Below are 18,146 nucleotides of genomic sequence, written 5' to 3'. Positions count from 1 at the left end.
TCCATCACAGTTATTTGAAAATACATCTTATGGAACTAGAGGTAAATGACTGACTTTCAAGAAACATGATTAACATATCCAATCAAAAGCATAGCCCCAAACCACAATAACACACAACTTCATACCCACTAGGATGGCTATGATTTTTTAAAAAATAGATCTAACAGTACCGGCAAGGACATAGACAAACTGGAACACTCTTATATGGCTGGTAGAAACGTCTATTTGGGAAAGTCTGGCAACTCCTCAAAACATTAAAGAGTTGCCATATGGCTTAGCAACTCTACTCCTAAGTATGTACCTTATAAAATTTAAAACATATGTTTACATAAAAACATGTATATGAATGGCACAGCAGCATTATTCATAATAGCAAGAAACTGAAAACAACTCAAACGTCCATCAGCTGACGAATGGATAAATAAAATGTGATCTCTCCATACAATAGATTATTCAGCCACAAAAAGAAATAAAGTACTGATACATGATCAACCCTGAGAATATTATGGTAGAAAGCAGACACAAAAGGTCACATACTCTATTGATTCCAGTAATATGCAATGTCCTTAAGAATAAGCAAATCGATGGAGACAGAATGTAGATGAGCAGTTGTCTGATAGTGTATCAACTCAGGGATACAGGGTTTCCTTGGGTGATAATGAAAATGTTCTACAATTGCTTTGTGGTGACAAATGCACAATAGGTTAGTGGACTAATGAATATACTAAAAGCCACTAAACTGTATGCCTTAAATGAGTAACTATATGGAATATGAATTATACCTTATAAAGCTGAGGAGACAGAGGATAGAGTCTGAGCCCCACCAAGGGTTTCAGCTGAGATTCCCAAAGGATTCTGTGTTAAGAGTAAGTAAGGACAAAAGGAAAATACAGCAATCCTAACAAAGCCTAAAACCAAACCTCAATACGTGTTATTAGACTGGCTGGTATTTGCCAGCCACAAGACAACTCAACCTGCCTTGGAGGAAGATAACTCATCCAGAGCCTCTACAATTTTTTATCCATAACGTCAAAAATTAAATTAAAAAAAAACCCATGAGGTATGCTTCCCATTTTCTCCTCCCCTCCAATAATGCTAAAAAAACAGGATCAAAGAACAAGATCAAATATGGGGTGGGGGGAGGGAGAACGTACCCAAAGATGATTCAGATACTGGCATTATCTGAATAAAAATGTAAAGTAATTATGATTAACATGATCAAGAATATAGAGAAAGTAACAAAAAAAATTGTGGAGAGTTTAAACAGAGAATTCAAATTTATTTTTAAAAAAATCAAATGGGCATTCTAGAACTGAAAAATGTTTGAAATTAAGAATTCAATGTGTGGCTGAGTGAAGTAAGTCAATCGGAGAAGGACAAACAGTGTATGTTCTCATTCATTTGGGGAATATAAATAATAGTGAAAGGGAATATAGGGGAAGGGAGAAGAAATGTGTGGGAAATATCAGTAAGAGAGACAGAACATAAAGACTCCTAACTCTGGGAAACGAACTAGGGGTGGTGGGAGAGGAGGAGGGCGGGGGGTGGGGGTGAATGGGTGACGGGCACTGAGGGGGACACTTGACGGGATGAGCACTGGGTGTTATTCTGTATGTTGGTAAATTGAACACCAATAAAAAATTAATTTATTAAAAAAAAAAGAATTCAATGTGTGGGTTTAGCAGCAGAATGGATCCCACAGATGACAGGATTAGTATTCTGGAAAAATCAATAGAAAATCTCCAAACTGAGACACAGGGGAAAGAAAGAAAAAAGAATGTAAACATGAGAAAAGAGCCCAACAGGCATGTGGGATTCGGCCAAAGTGCTGGCACGTGGATAACTGGAATGCCAACAGGAGGGCGATAATGAGGGAAAAGCAGTATTTGATTACATAAATAGGCCAGAATTTTCTAAAATTGATGAAGGGCATCAATCTTCTTCAATAAGCTCAGTGAACCACAAGCAGAATAAATTCAAAGGAAATTACATCTAGATATATCATTATCAAAGAGTTTAAAGCAAAAGACAGAAAAATCTTAAAAGAAGCCAGAGAAAAAAGACATCACTATCAATGGAGCAATGATGTGACAGCTGACAATTTAACCAAAGCCAGAACATAATAGTATGACACCTTCAAAGAGTTGAAAGAAAAAAATTGCCACCCTAAAATTCAACACTCAGGGAAAATATCCATCAAAAAGGAAGATTAAATTTAGCAACCTGCGAAAATAAAAAACATATTCCTGAACAGCCAATGGGCCAAAAAAGAAATTAAAAGGAAACTAGAAAATATCCTGAGACAAATGAAAACAGCATACCAAAAATCAGGGGAAACATCACAATGAGAACCAAGAAAGCACAAGTGGTGAGTCGGGGAGTGCAGGTGGGAAGTGTCAGAAGGAGCAACGAACCCTCTGATCAGGGAGCCAAGCATGGAGCTCCATCCCAGAACCCTGAGACCATGACCTGAGCAAATGTGGACAAAGGTATGTTTACAGCAGTAAATGCCTACATGAATAAAGAAGAATCACAAACAACTTAACTTTTTACCCTAAAGAATTAAAAAAGGGGGGGATGTCTGGGTGGCTCAGTCAGTTAAGCATCTGCCTTTGGCTCAGGTCATGGTCCCAGAGTCCTGGAATGGAGCTCCAGGTCTGGCCCCCTGCTCAGCAGGGCAGTCGGCTTCTCCCTCTGCCCTTCCCCTCCCACTCATGATCTCATGCATGCAATCTCTCCCCCTCTCTCTCTCTAATAAATAAATAAAACCTTTATATAAAAAAAAGAATTAAAAAAAGAACAAATTGAGGCCAAAGTTAGCAGAACATATGAAATAACAGAAATTAGGGTAAAAATAAATGAAATAGAGAATAGGGGGGAAAAAAACAATGAAACCAAGAGCTAGCTTTTTGAAGCTATAAATAAAATTTACAAACCTTTAGCTAGACTAATAAGGAGAATACTCAAATGTCAACAAAAATCAGTGGCATTTCAATATGCTAAAAATGAACTACTTGAAAAGGAAAAAAAAAAAAAAGTGGTGCCTGGCTGGCTCAGTTGGTAGAGCATGCAACTCTAGGGGCTGATCTCAAGGGTCGGTTGAGTTAGAGCCCCACATTGGGTGTAGATATTACCTGAAAAGGAAATTAAGAAAACAATCCCATTCACAATAGTATCAAAAAGAATAAAATACCAAGGAACAATTCAACTAAGGAGGTAAAATACCTGTACAGTGAAAACTATAAAACACTGATGGAAGAAGATATAAATAAATGCAAAGATATTCCATATTCATGGACTGGAAGAATATTAAAATTTCCATACTACCCAAAGTGATCAACAGTTTCAAAGCAATTCCTATCAAAATGACAATACCATTTTTTTACAAAAATAGAAAAACAATCCTAAAATTCATATGAAACCACAAAGAGCCAAAGCAATCTTAAAGAGGGAAAAAAGGAGGGATCACCCTTCCTGATTTCAAAATATACTAAAAAGTCACAGTAATAAAAAAACATTATAGGACTGGCATATAGCAGACATATAGACCAAAAGAATAAAATTGAGAGCCCAAAAATGAAAACACATACTCAGTCAACCGATCTTTGATAATAGTGCCAAGATTACACAATGGGGAAAGGACAGTCTCTTCAACACATGATGCTGGGAAAACTAGATATCCATAGGCAAATGAATGAAATTAGACCTTTATTTTACACTATACACAAAAACTGACCCAAAACGGATTAAAGACTTAAAAACCTGAGACCTGGAACTACAAATCTCCTAGAAGAAAATGTAGGAGAAAAGCTTTAGGATACTGGTTTTGGCAATAGTTTGTTGGCTATAAAACCAAAGGCATAAGCAACAAAAGCAAAAATAAACAAGTGGGATTGCATGAAACTAAAAACCTTCTGCACAGCAAAGGAAACAACACAACACAAATAACCACATATTATATGACATTTATATGAAATGCCCCAAATAGGCAAAACTAAAGAGACAGCAGGTTAGTAGTTGCCTAGGGCTGTGGGAGTATGGGAAAGGGGTGTGATTTCTAATGGGTACTGGGTTTTTTTCTGAAGTGTTGAGGTGTTATCCTAAAACTAAATCTATGCTGTTAAGCAACCTGCATTTCTGGAATAGAGTGTTCTATATAACACAGCATACTTTATCAATGCTTTCCTACAAAATAGGAGATACATCAATCAGAAAACTCACCTTCCACAAATCTGCTTTTCAACAAGTCTCCCAGCCTTGAGTCCTTTATTTTCAATGTGACACATGAAAATGCAGAGGCCTAGTGACTAGATTTCATGATTCACACAAATTGTCCTGCTGTTTTCAGGATGTTCATAATATATTTGAGAAACACAAAATAAATGGATTTTGTTCCAGGATTTGTGCTTTCTGCCACAGCAGTGTAAAAGAAAAAAGTAGACTAGATGATATCACAGATATTAGAGCTTTATATTTTTGGCTAAATTATATGAAAAGACCTGTTTACTGTATTTCTAACATAGAAATTTTATCAATCGTGCAATTCTAGGCTTAGGATTTTTTTTTTTTTTACATTTATTAATTCATGAGAGACAGAAAGAGAGGCAGAGACGCAGGCAGAGGGAGAAGCAGGCTTCCTGCAGGGAGCCAGATGCAGACTTGGTCCCAGCACTCTAGGATCACTTCCTGAGCCAAAGGTAGGCGCTCAACCACTGAGCCACCCAGGCATCCCCAAGATTTTCTTCTGAAGAGATACAGCTGATTGAAATTATTTTAAAAATCAACATACTTTTTGTGTATCTGTATTCCACCAAATAGGGATCATTAACCAGATTTCTACTTTCTAAAAATGAAAGAACTTCCTCATGAGATCTGTCACAGTAGCATTCATTAGACACTTAACCTTTTGACTCCTTGTTGTACCAATATTTTTTTCCTGCGCACTCAGTTCCTCTTGTTTTTGAACTTCTACTTTCATTCCATTCACAAGGCTTGAAGGTTGCCATGAATCATCCCATATATCTTTGGGTGCAGAAAAGCACCAATCCTATGGAGAAAAAATTGTAAGAATAAACTAAGATACAGTGCCACATGATACAAACAAAATAACTTGGGCAAGGTAAAGGTGAGGAGACAAAGCCGATTAATCAAGAAAAGGTGTTTATTAAGTTTCTGTATCAGTGTGACTCTTCCCCTTGTTTTATTGGGGATATTTACTCTCCAATATCCTGAATTCCTTGGAATACACAGATTCATTAAAACAAACACAACTCTGGTTTGTAGTATTTTCTTCAATACTATTTTCATGGCCAGATGATTTTTCATGATCATCTAAGTACTTAAATGGCACAAATAATAAGGAAGAACTATAGATATTTCTTATAATAACCAGTGGAAAATAAATTTTAAATAGGCCCAATGTTAGCTAATATTTTCAATGCAGAGATCCAGAGATTATATTACAAGACTAATGCAATAAAAATAAAATTAGGGAAAACTATTTATTTACATATCCTAAGGCCTAAGATTCCAATGACAAATCATTGGAACCTTAAGCAACCTAAAGTCCATGATTTATTCTCGGTTTCAACTTGTACTCATTCCTATCACTACCATCTTTGGGGGAAAAAAATGAATTCTTCTGAATTATCATTTGATAAATCCTTTTGAATTCCAGAGTGTATAGATTTCTTGAGGAAATTTACATTTCTATTTTCTTCAGTAATGATTTGCTTTCTGTTCTCCCCGGGATCTAACCTTCTGTGGCATTTCTTTACATGACAGATATGGTTTCTTTCCACCACGGCTGGATGTAAATAAGTGGGAGGGAGCATCGCCCCCTTTTCCCATCTTAGCCTGCAAAGGTAACCAGTTCTCATCCCAAACATCGTCACCAATAGTCACTGATTCCAGGCATGGCATTCCAATGGGGATCTCATCCTAGAATGTATCAGAAGATAAAGAAAAACTTTAATTTTCACAATTGCTGTATGAGTACATCTTAAAATTCTTTTCTTGACTCCAGGTAAAGATGGCAATTTGAATACACAATGTATTACTTTCCCTCTCTCTCTCTCTCTCTCCTGAAACATCACCAAAACGAACAGATTTAGATATAAGCTCATTGCTAAAGAGAACAGGAGAAAACACCCCCTACATTCTGGACACAGGAGCAGATAACTGACAACTTACTGAGCAGTCCTGAGAAAGTAGAATCCTGAGTTTATAGCAGGAAAAACTGAGAAGCAACCTGAATTTGTATCTCAGACACTATAGATGCTCAGGACTTGCTACTACAAGGTTTTTGGAAGTGAGAATGTAAAGTGGGGATGAAAACAAAAGCACTGAATCAAAGTCTGTGTAAAAAGCAGTTAGATCTCCAGATATCCCACCCGATTCCACAAACCCAGGAAACCACACCACTTTTTCCTGCTGGAAAACCAAAGGATCTTCTCAAGGGCAAAACTGAAGGTGGAGCAAGCATAATAAAAACAGAAGAAGTCAGTGAAAGTTTTTATACTGAATACCAAGACCTCTAGTTATGTTTTCAATAGCAGGATAGAGACAAGATTAAAGAATGCATGAACTTGAAGACAGATCCATAGAAACTATCCAGTCTGAACAACAAAGAGAAAAAATTTGGGAAAACAGGGGCAAAAACGGAGCCTTTGGGACAATACTAAAATATTTAACATTTGTTTCATGAGAGTTGCAAAAGGAGAAGCTTGCAGTGCAGAAACAGTATTTGAAGAAGTGTCTGAAAACTTCACAAATCTGATGAAAGACATAAACCTATAGATTCAAAAAGCTTAGCAAACCTCAAACAGGATAAATCCAGGATAAATAGATTTTAATCTACCTGCTAAAAACTAAAAACAAAGAAACCATCTTAAATGTAGCCACAGGAAAATGATATATCATTATAAAGGACAATTTCAATACTGCAGATTTTTCATTAGAAATTATGAAAGCCAAAAAAAAGTGAAATGAAATTTTTAAAGGCCTGAAAGAATTGGTAGCCCAAAATTCTGCATCTAGCAAAAATATCTTTCAAGAATGAAAATGAAGTAAATACACTCCTAATGAAGAAGACTAAAAAAAATTCATTGTCAGCAGACATATTCCCAAGGAATTGCTAAAGGAAGTCCTTTGTACAAAAAAAGGGGGGGTACTAGAAGGAAACTTAGAATATTAGAAATAAAGAGTAACAGAAGTGACAAATACCTGCATAAGTCTAATGGACTATTCTCCTGAATTATGATTGAAGGTAGAGAGCAAAAATATAACATTATAAATTCTCAATATATATAGCTGTTATACGTAAACAGCATAAAAGAGGTGGGAAGGGGAAAAATACCTACATGGTAGTAAGATATCTACATTCCACTTATGTCTACTGTGAAAAGTTAAAGACATATATTGTTATTCCTGGAGTAATCAGTAAAAAACACTATACAAGTAGATACAATAAAATATAAGTACACAGAAACAGACTACTAAAAAAAGAATATTAAATAAGAGAAAGAAAAGTATTAAAAAAGAATTCCAAAAGAAGGAAAAGAAAGGCAAAGGAATAAAAACAGAGGTAATAAATACAAACATAATAAAATGGTAGACCTATAATCAAAATATATCAATAATGATATTAAATGTAAAACATCTAAACATACTAAAATTCAGATATTCAGAATGGATTTTTAAAATGACCAAACTATATGCTGTCTCAAAAAACTAACCTCAAATATAATGATATAGATAGGTTATGGTTACAAGTAAAAGGATGGAAAAAGATATTCTACATCAAAAATAAAAAAAAATAAAGCTAGAATAGCTATACTGGTATCAGACAGCATAGGCATCAATGTAAAGAAAGTTACTATGGATAAAAAAAGACATTTCATACTGATAAAAGGGTCAGTTCATCAAGAAAATGAACCAATCCTAAATACACAGCACTTGACAATAAAGCTCCAAAATACATAAGGAAAAAACTGACAAGAATAAAGGAGATATAGACACAATCCAAGATTATAATTGACAACTTCAACACTCTTTTCAATAATCAGTAAACTAGCAGACAGCAAGGATATAAGAGAACTGAATGACATCACCAATCAACTGGATTTAATTGAGCTTTATAAAACACTCCATTCAACAGAAGCAGAACACACATTCTCTTAAAAGGCACATGGGACATTCCAAGAAAGACCACATCCTATGTCAACAAATCTTAACAAATTTTAAAAACTGAAAGCATACAAAGTATGTTCTCAGACAACAGAATTAAACTGTAAATAAGTAAGAGAAAGACAACAGGAAAATATCCAAACACTTGGGAACTGAACAAATAACACATTTCCTTTTTTTTTTTTAAATACTACAATTCTAAATAATCAATATTTATACAACCTATTGTTATATAACCCATATAGTAATAATTACAGGTTATATAATAATGAGTCAAAGATGACAGCTCCAAAGAAAACTGAAAATATTTGAACTGAATGAAAATACAATACAGTCAAACTTGTGAGACGTAGCGCAAGTGGTATTTAGAGGGTCAGAGCATGAAATGCTTATATTAGAAAAAAAGGAGGTTTCAAATCAGTAATCTAGGTTCCCATCTTAAGAAGGTAGAAAAAGAGGGCAGCCCGGGTGGCTCAGTGGTTTAGCACCTGCCTTTGACCCAGGGTGTGATTCTGGAGTTCTGGGATCGAGTCCCACATCGGGCTCCTGCATGGAACCTGCTTCTCCCTCTGCGTATGTCTCTGCCTCTCCCTCTCTGTCTCTCAAGAATAAATAAATAAAATCTTAAAAAAAAAAAAAGAAAGTAGAAAAAGAAATCAAAACAAACCCACAGAAAGCAAAAACATAAGAGCAACAAACAACACTGACCAAAACAATGAACCTGAAAACAGAAAAATAGATAAAATAATCAAGGACAAAAGATGATTGGGAAAAAAATTGAATAAAACTGATAAACGTCTAGTAAGATTGACAAAAAAGAAGACACAAATTACCAATATTAGAAATGAAAGAGGGAATCATCGCTGCAGGATAATAAAGGAATACTATGGACAACTCTATGTAGACCTATAGAATTGACAAATGAAATTAACCAATTCCTCAAAAATCATAAAATACCAAAACTAAACCAGGATGAAACACTCACCCTTAGTATAATCTTTTATCTATTAAAGCAACTGACTTATAGTTTAAATTCTTCTCAGAAAGAAATCCACTGAATTAATCAGACAATTCCAGACAATTCCACTGAAGTAATCTAAGAACCATTTAAAGAATTAACCTCCACCTAGCCACAAAAAAGAAACTGATTTTATATAATCTCTTCCAGAAAATAAAAAGGAACACTTCTTTCTAGATCCTTTTATGAAAATAGTATCACCCTGATACTACAGCTATACAAGACAGTAACAAAAACAAAAAATTTTAAAAAGCCACAGTCTACTATCTTTCATGAACTGAGATGCAAAATCCTCAATAAAATATTAGTAAGTGGAATATAACGTATAAAAGAATTATACACCATGACCAAGTGGTGTTATTCTAAATACACAAAGTTGGTTTGACACTTAAACTCAGTTATGCTGAGTGAAATAAGTCAATCGGAGAAGGACAAACATTATATGGTCTAATTCATTTGGGGAATATAAATAATAGTGAAAGGGAACAGAAGGGAAGGGAGAAGAAATGGGTAGGAAATATCAGAAAGGGAGACAGAACATGAAGACTCCTAACTCTGAGAAACGAACTAGGGGTGATGGAAGGGGAGGAGGGCAGGGGGTGGGGGTGAATGGGTGATGGGCACTGAGGGGGGCACTTGATGGGATGAGCACTGGGTGTTATTCTGTATGTTGGCAAATTGAACACCAATAAAAAATAAATTTATTATTAAAGAAAATAATAGGGGATCCCTGGGTGGCGCAGCAGTTTGGCGCCTGCCTTTGGCCCAGGGCGCGATCCTGGGGACCCGGGATCGAATCCCACATCGGGCTCTCGGTGCATGGAGCCTGCTTCTCCCTCTGCCTGTGTCTCTGCCTCTCTCTCTCTCTCTCTCTCTCTCTTTCTGTGTATGACTATCATAAATAAAAAATAAATAAATAAAATAATAAATTTTAAAAAATAAATAAAAAAAATAAAACTCAGTCAAGGGACACCTGGGTGGCTCAGTGGTTGAGCGTCTACCTCCAGCTCAGGGCATGATCCCAGGATCCTGGGATCAAGTCCTACATCGGGCTCCCCACAGGGAGTCTGCTTCTCCCTCTGCCTATGTCTCTGCCTCTCTGTCTCCCATGAATAAATAAATAAAATCTTTAAAAAAAAAGCTATCAGTGTAATCTACTATATGAACAATCTAAAGAAGAAAAATCATATGATTATATCAATGAAAAAGCATTTGATAAAATTCAACACCCACTTGTGAGAAAAACTCTTAGAAAAATAGGAATAGAGGGGAATTTTCTCATCTTGATTGAAAAAAAAAAAAAAACCCAAAAAACTTTAACATTATGCTTAATGCTTTTTGCCCCCAAATCAGGAATAAGGCAACTTTGTCTCTCACCACTCCTATTCAAAGTCTAGCCATGGCAAGAAGGCAATAAATGGAAACAAAAGGAACACAGACCAGAAAGGGAGAAACAAAACTGCTCTACTTGCAGATGACATGACTGCCTATGTAAAAAAGCCAAAAGAGTCTACAAAAAATCCAAGTAAGCAAGGTCACAGTATACAAGATTGGTACATAAAAATCAAATGCATTTCTACATACCAGCAATGAGCATGCAAAATTGAAATTTAAAACACAAAACCATTTATAATCATTCCAAATAATATGAAATAATTAGGTATATACTTAAAATATGTATAGGGCCTATATACTGAAAATTGCAAAATACTGATATAAGGAATCAAAGAAGATCTAAATAAATGTAGAAACATGTTTGTACTACTGTAAAACTGTACATAGTAAAGATGTCAATTCTCCCCAATCAGCAATAAGTTTAATGTAATTCCTATCAAAATCCCAGCAAGGTATTTTGTAGAAACAACTTATTCTAAAATTTATATGGAAAGGTACAGACCCTATAATAGATAAAATAATCTTGATAAAGAAAAATAAAGTGAGGGATCCCTGGGTGGCACAGCGATTTGGCGCCTGCCTTTGGCCCAGGGCGCAATCCTGGAGACCCGGGATCGAATCCCACGTCGGGCTCCCGGTGCTTCTCCCTCTGCCTCTCTCTCTCTCTCTCTGTGTGTGACTATCATAAATAAATTTTTAAAAATTTTAAAAAAAACTTTAAAAAAAAAAGAAAAAAATAAAGTGAGAAGAATCATTTTAGCAGATATTAAACCATACTATATAGCTTAAGTAATCAAGTAGTATTGGTAGAGGGAAAGACAGATGGATCTATGAAACAGAACAGAGCTCAGAAGGACACCTGGGTGGCTCAGCTGTTGAGCGTCCACCTTTGATTCACGGTGTGATCCCGGCGTCTGGAATCAAGTCCTACATCGGGCTCCTGCAGAGAGCCTGCTTCTCCTCTGCCTATGTCTTTCTCACTCTGTCTCTCATGAATAAATAAATAAAATCTTTAAAGAAAAAAAAAAAATAAGAACAGAGCCCAGAAAATAGACCCATGCAAATACCCTCAACTGACTTTTTACAAAGACATAAATAATTCAATGGAGAAAGGTAGTCTTTTAAACAAATGTTGTTAGAACAACTGGATATTATATTTTATATAATATTATAAATATAATAATATAATATTTTATATTTTATATAAAAATTAACTCCAAGTTGAGAGATTTCTAAACTAGCTATAGAGTTCTCAGTCTTGACACCAAAACCACAATCCGTCAAAAGAAAATCTGATAAGAAGAAAAACCAAACTGGAAGAATTACAATTCCAGGTTTCAAGACATACCACAAAGCTATGGTAATCAAAACAGTATGGTACTGACATAAAAATAGGCATATAAATCAATGGAATAGAATAGGAAACTCAGAAATAAACCCACATTTATATGGCCAATTAATCTTTGACAAAGGAGGAATGAATATGCAATGGGAAAAAAACAGCCTCTTCAAGAAATGGTGTTGGAAAACTAAATGGCTACATGCAAAAAGAATGAAACTGGATCACTTACATCATACACAATAATAAATTCAAATGGATTAAAGCTCTAAATGTGAGACCTGAAACTAAATATTCTAGAAGAGAGCAGAAATAAATTCAAAATGGATCAAAGACCTAAATGTGAGACAGGAATCCATCAAAATCCTAGAGGGGAACACAGGCAGCAACCTCTTTGACCTTCACCCTGTCTCATTAGATAAAGTTTTAGTATCCAAAGTCTACAAAGAACATATCAAACTCAATGCCCAAACATAAATAATCCAGTCAAGGACAGCCTGGGTGGCTCAGCAGTTTATGCAATCCTGGAGACCCGGGATCGAATCCCACGTCGGGCTCCCGGTGCATGGAGCCTGCTTCTCCCTCTGCCTGTGTCTCTGCCCCCCCCCCCGTGTGTGTGTGTGTGTGTGTGTGTGTGTGTGTGTGTGTGTGTCTCATGAATAAATAAAATCTTTTAAAATAAATGAATAAATAGATAATCCAGTTAAGAAATGGGCAGAAGACATGAACAGACATTTCTCCAAAGACGACACAAATGGCTAAAAAGAAGTGAAAAAAATGCTCAACGTCACTCATCATCAAGGAAATACAAATCAAAATCACAAGGAGATACCACTTCACACTTGTCAGAATGGCTAAAGTTAACAACTCAGAAGACAACAGATGTTGATGAGGATGCAGAGAAAGGGAAATCCTCTTGCAATGTTGGTGGGAACACAAACTAGTGCAGCCACTCTGGAAAACTGAATGGAGTATGGAGATTCTTCAAAAAGCTAAAAGCAGAATGACCCTATGACCCAGCAATTGCACTATAAGAATATCAAAATAGTGATTCAATGGGGCACATGCACCCCAATGTTTATAGCTGCACTGTCAACAACAGCCAAATTATGGAAAGAGCCCAAAAGTCCATCAACTGATGGAGGAAGAAGATGGAATATTACTCAGAATGAAATCTTGCCAATTGCAATAACATGGCTGGAACTAGAGTGTGTTATACTAACTGAAATAAGTCAGAGAAAGACAAATACCATATGATTTCACTCATACGTAGAATTTAAGAAACAAAATATAGGAACATAGGAAAAATACATAGGAAAAACAAAATAAGATGAAAACAGAGGGACCCCTGAATGGCTCAGTGGTTGAGCGTTTGTCTTCAGCTCAGGGCATGATCCCCTTCCTGTGAGGAGCCTTGTCTCCCTCTGCAAAGTTGAGGCAGCCCCGGTGGCGCAGCGGTTTAGCGCCGCCTGCAGCCTGGGGTGTGATCCTGGGGACCCGGGATCGAGTCCCACATCGGGCTTCCTGTGTGGAGCCTGCTTCTCCTTCTCCCTGTGCTTTGCCTCTCTCTCTCTCTGGGCCTCTCATGAATAAATAAATAAAAAAGAATAAAAAAATAAAAAAAAAAAAAACAAAGTTGAGGGTTGCTGGAGGGGAGGTGGGTAAGGGGATGGGCTAAATGGGTGATGGGCATTAAGAAGGGCACTTGTGATGAACACTGGGTGTTATATGTAAGTAATGAATCACTAAATTCTATTCCTAAAACTAATACCACTCTATATGTTAACTAAATTGAATTTACATAAAACTTTGGAAGTAAAAAAACATTAAAAACAAGTTTGAAAAAGAATAAAGTAAGAAGAATCATACTACCTCATTTTAAGAGGTATTATAAAGCTACAGTAATCAAAACAGGGTTGTATTTTTGAAGAAACAGGTAGATTAATGGAGAATACAGAAATAGACACACAGAAATATAGACAACTGATTTTTGGCAAGTCTACAAAGGCTGTTCAGTGGAGAAAGCACTGACTTTTCAACAAATGATGCTAAAACAACTGGACATCATAGGCAACAAAATGAACACTGACCTAAACCTCACATCTTATACTAAAATTAACTCAAGATATCTTGACACTGAAAACACTACATTAAAAAAAACTGATACATTGGAATTTCTCAAAATTAAAAATTTTTGCTATCTGAAAAACACTATTAAAAGAATATAATACATACTACACATTGGAGAATCCATTTGAAAAATCACATATCTGAATCACATATCTGATAAAGCACTAGTATTCAGAATATCTAAATCTACTAGCAAGAAAACAAACACCACAACCAGAAAATGGGCAATGGGCAAAAGATCTGGACATTTCCCAAAGAAGTCTGTATATGGATGGCAAATAAACACTGTTGTTGTTCAACAACAGTCATTAGGGAAATGCAAATTAAAAATCACACTATGACACTACTACATATTTATCTGAATGGCTAAAAATAAAAATTATTGATAATACCTAGTGCTGCCAAGATAAGAAACAACTAGAACAGTTTGGCATGCACTTACATTATTCCTGATCATGTTTATACAGAAATCTGTACATGAATATTTATAGAGGCTCTATTCATAATTACTCAAGATTGGAAACAAACCAAGTATCCTTCAATGGGTGAGAATGGATATACAAATATGGTACATCCATACAATATAAACTACTATTCAACCATCAAAAGGGACATACTATTGACATACACAACAATTTGGATAATTCCCAAAGATACTATACTGAATTAAAGAAGCAAGCCTCAAAAAAAAAATTTAAAAAATAAGGAACCTAGTCTCAAAAAGTTACATACTCTATGATTCCACTTATATGACGCTCCTGAAAAGTTAAGTGTCTACTGGTAGAAAACAGGTCAATGGTTGCTGAGAGCTGAGGATGTGGGAAGACTGTGATTACAGAGGAGTAGCACCAGGCAGGTTTTTCATATGATGTTGCCATCCTGATTACAATGATGGTTACACAAATCTATGCATGTATTAAACTGATAAGACAAATACATGAGAAGAAAGTCAAATTACTCTACGTTAATTTATTTTTTAAAAAAGGAAATACTAACACTAGAGAAAATTAAACTCATTCAGGAAGGGAAAAGTTGCCACAGCATACTATTTGACTGTCAACAGCATGTACAGTCATAATAATGTAAATATTGAATGGTCATCTAGTGGAAAGGGTGATACAATGACATTAGTAAGATAGGAGACCAGGGTGCAGAAATGATACATTTGTGTGTGGTGGGGTGAAAGGATGAAAGAGAAGTAAATCTTTCAAAGAGGGATGTAGAACTGAAAACTCAGGAAATAACAATCTAAACATGGTATTTAATTAAAGAAACAGAAGTAAATCCCAAAAGCAACAGCTAAAAAAGAGACGAAATTGGTTGCTCTTGGGGCACCTGGTGGCTCAATGGCTGAGTATCTGCCTTTGGCACAGGTTGTGATCTGGGGACCCAGTCCTATATCGGGTTCCCTGCAGGGAGCCTGCTTCTCCCTCTGCTTAGGTCTCTGCCTCTCTCTGTCTCTCATGAATAAAATCTTAAAAAAAAAAAAAGGGAAATGTTTGTAAATACAAAATGCAGAGGAAAGGGTTATGGGACACTCTAAACTATATGTACATAATTCCTGTTGGATTCTCTTTATATTGTATCTCAGTACTAGTTTCTAATCACTGTATAATTCTTGAAGACTGCCCAAAGCAACAAGATAGAAACTTAACACATCAAAGCCAGATAATGCCTTTCCTTTTTTGTGATCAAGGATATGTTGCTTCAACTTTGGTGTTGGTGACTGTTAAAGAGAAAATGTAATTCATCTGTGAAAGATGCTCTGAAGGTACTGAGAGCAGAAATGAAAGAGCTATTTTACTCTAGTCCCCCTCACTTAAGAATTAGATTAATTACATTTTCAAACAACTTTCCTTCTCCTACCTCATTTTCTTCCTTCAGATCCTTTAGTTCTGGGATGAACCACTGTGAGTCTTCTTCACAGTTGTTATCTTGGGTTTTCAAAGAACTGAATTCAGAATCCTTTAATGGCTCCTTTAACTCAGATTTAAGGTGACTGAAAGCCTTTGCATCATTAGTATCTTGCTAGTAGATATGAAAGAAAAATTATTTTATTTTCTGTACTAGTGCTGTTTCTAAAATCTGCATGCCTAAACATCTGGGAGGAATTTTTCACTATGGTTCATACGAAAGCTACATTATTTTCTAACTTTATCCATGACCCTACATCTTCCTATCCTGCTAAACTAGATCAGCCAAAAAACATTTACAAAGCACACATTATGAGATGTATACAGGGTAACTCTGTGAATCGAAAGATGAATGCAACAGGTCCTTACTCTAAAGGAACTCAAAATGTAACAGGAAGATACACAATCAGATAATCACTGTACAATCTTCAGTGTAGAGCCATCACAGAAATAGGACCAAAATATTATTGGAGAAGATGCCTTAAGAAGATACATTGAAGGAAAAAAAAAAAAGAAGATACATTGAAGGAAGTAATACAACCTGTTACGATGCTTAAAAGAAGAGTAGGAATTATAGGGAATGAGGTATACAGAGGTAGGGAGTGGGTGGGTATGTGGGGTGTGTGTGTATATAGCACATGGATACAGGCTGAGGTGGGACACAAGAACTTTAAGTCTTATCCTTTTACAGGAAAGATGGCCTTATTTCATTTTTGAGGCTGAACTATGATTATTTGAATACATCACCACAGTGATGAAAGAATACTCTAAAAATTGTAAAGGTTGTATTCAATTCACTACTTAAGTATCAGGAAATATAACTGTTCCATCAATCAAGTAATAATTATTAAGAAAAATTCAGGCTTCAGGAAGATCTATGGACCCAAGAAGCCTAATTAATTTTAATATAAACTAGAAATCTACCATTCTTATACTATTTCAAACATGCAACAGTAAACATTTGTACCTATTTTTCAGAACAGGTTAATCTCCCAGTGGTCAAACTGGCCTCCTTTTTTATCTAATAGTTAATAAATGTCTAACTAAGAACATAAGATCATCTCTACAATTTTATTTTACAAGTCAGATATATAAAACATATTTAAGCAAGATAGTATTTTCAAATTTTATTCAATGAAAATAAAAAGCCTTGCTGGGCCCAAAACCACTTTGGCTCTCAACCAAACACATCCTATATTCATCCTGTATTAGCTCAGTACTTGTTGTCATGAGGAATATAAGACTCAGAGGACATGTTTACTTATTCGTTCAAAAATCATTTAAGTTCTTACTTTGTGCTTCATTTTACTTCAATCTAAAACAGGAATACAAAAGTACCAACCCAGTAAAGTGATCATAAAGATTAAATTAGTACATGAGAGTGCTTAGAACAGTCTCTCCCATGTAGTGCAAGTTCAATAAATGCTACTGCTGTTAATTTTTTAAAATTTTTATGACTACTACTGTTGGCTGGAATAAAATACAATAGTAATAGTAGTAGTGATAATAACATTGTTATTAACCATGAGTGGGCATCACTAAAAGGTTTACAGAGAAAGTAAGAAATGGAAACACTAGAAGAATCTGAGGCATGCAGAGGGAAGAAGAACAGCATTCGGGTTAGCCTTGATGAAGTCACAACCGCACCAAGGCAGTAATGGAATTTAGCGTATGTGAGAAATTGTATAGGAGAAAGCATGAATGCAGCAAAGATTTAAACTAGCAAATAATGAGAGGCAAAATACTGTTAAGATCATTGCATAAAGTTCCCAAACTTTCTTAGGTTTGGAAAGCCTCAGTTTCCACACCTGTTAAATAAGGATAATTGCAGTAACTATATGACAAGGTTCTATGAGGATTAAATAATAGATTATGCTTACAATGCTTTTTATAATGTCTGTCACATAATAAGTATCCATTAAATGTTAATAATAATAAAAATAATTATAATAATATTTACAAAAACCTCTTACCAGGGTAGGTAATTCATTCTCCTTTGACTGTGGACTTATCTCTCGGTCTTCATTAAAATAGTGCTGCTGGGAAGGACAACCCAGTTCTGTCAAGACCACATCTTCTGGCCCTGCACTGGATTTAGTATATAAAGCTAAAGGGTTGAGTTCTCTGAAACCCTGCAATTAATACAAGGAAGGGTTTAATTAGA

General features: G+C 35.5%; 1 protein-coding gene across 4 annotated transcripts in view; it reads right to left on the bottom strand.

Moving 5' to 3' along the window:
* Window positions 1-18,146, bottom strand: part of TDRD5 (tudor domain containing 5) — a 109,847-nt gene that overhangs the window by 29,487 nt on the left and 62,214 nt on the right. For 3 of the 4 annotated variants that reach the window (XM_077901879.1, XM_077901877.1, XM_077901878.1), the window contains exons 13-16: window positions 17,956-18,114; window positions 15,936-16,097; window positions 5,758-5,940; window positions 4,904-5,047 (exon numbers count right to left, since the gene is read on the bottom strand). In XM_077901879.1, coding sequence (XP_077758005.1) covers window positions 4,904-5,047; window positions 5,758-5,940; window positions 15,936-16,097; window positions 17,956-18,114 — 648 coding nt within the window. The remainder of the gene's footprint in view (window positions 1-4,903; window positions 5,048-5,757; window positions 5,941-15,935; window positions 16,098-17,955; window positions 18,115-18,146) is intronic. The other variant, XM_077901880.1, reaches the window with a different exon arrangement.

This window comes from Canis aureus, chromosome 6 (genome assembly GCF_053574225.1).
Source record: "Canis aureus isolate CA01 chromosome 6, VMU_Caureus_v.1.0, whole genome shotgun sequence".
Lineage (NCBI taxonomy): Eukaryota > Metazoa > Chordata > Mammalia > Carnivora > Canidae > Canis > Canis aureus.
The sequence above is the reverse complement of the archived record's forward strand: the minus strand, read 5'-3'. Positions and strand labels throughout refer to the sequence as shown.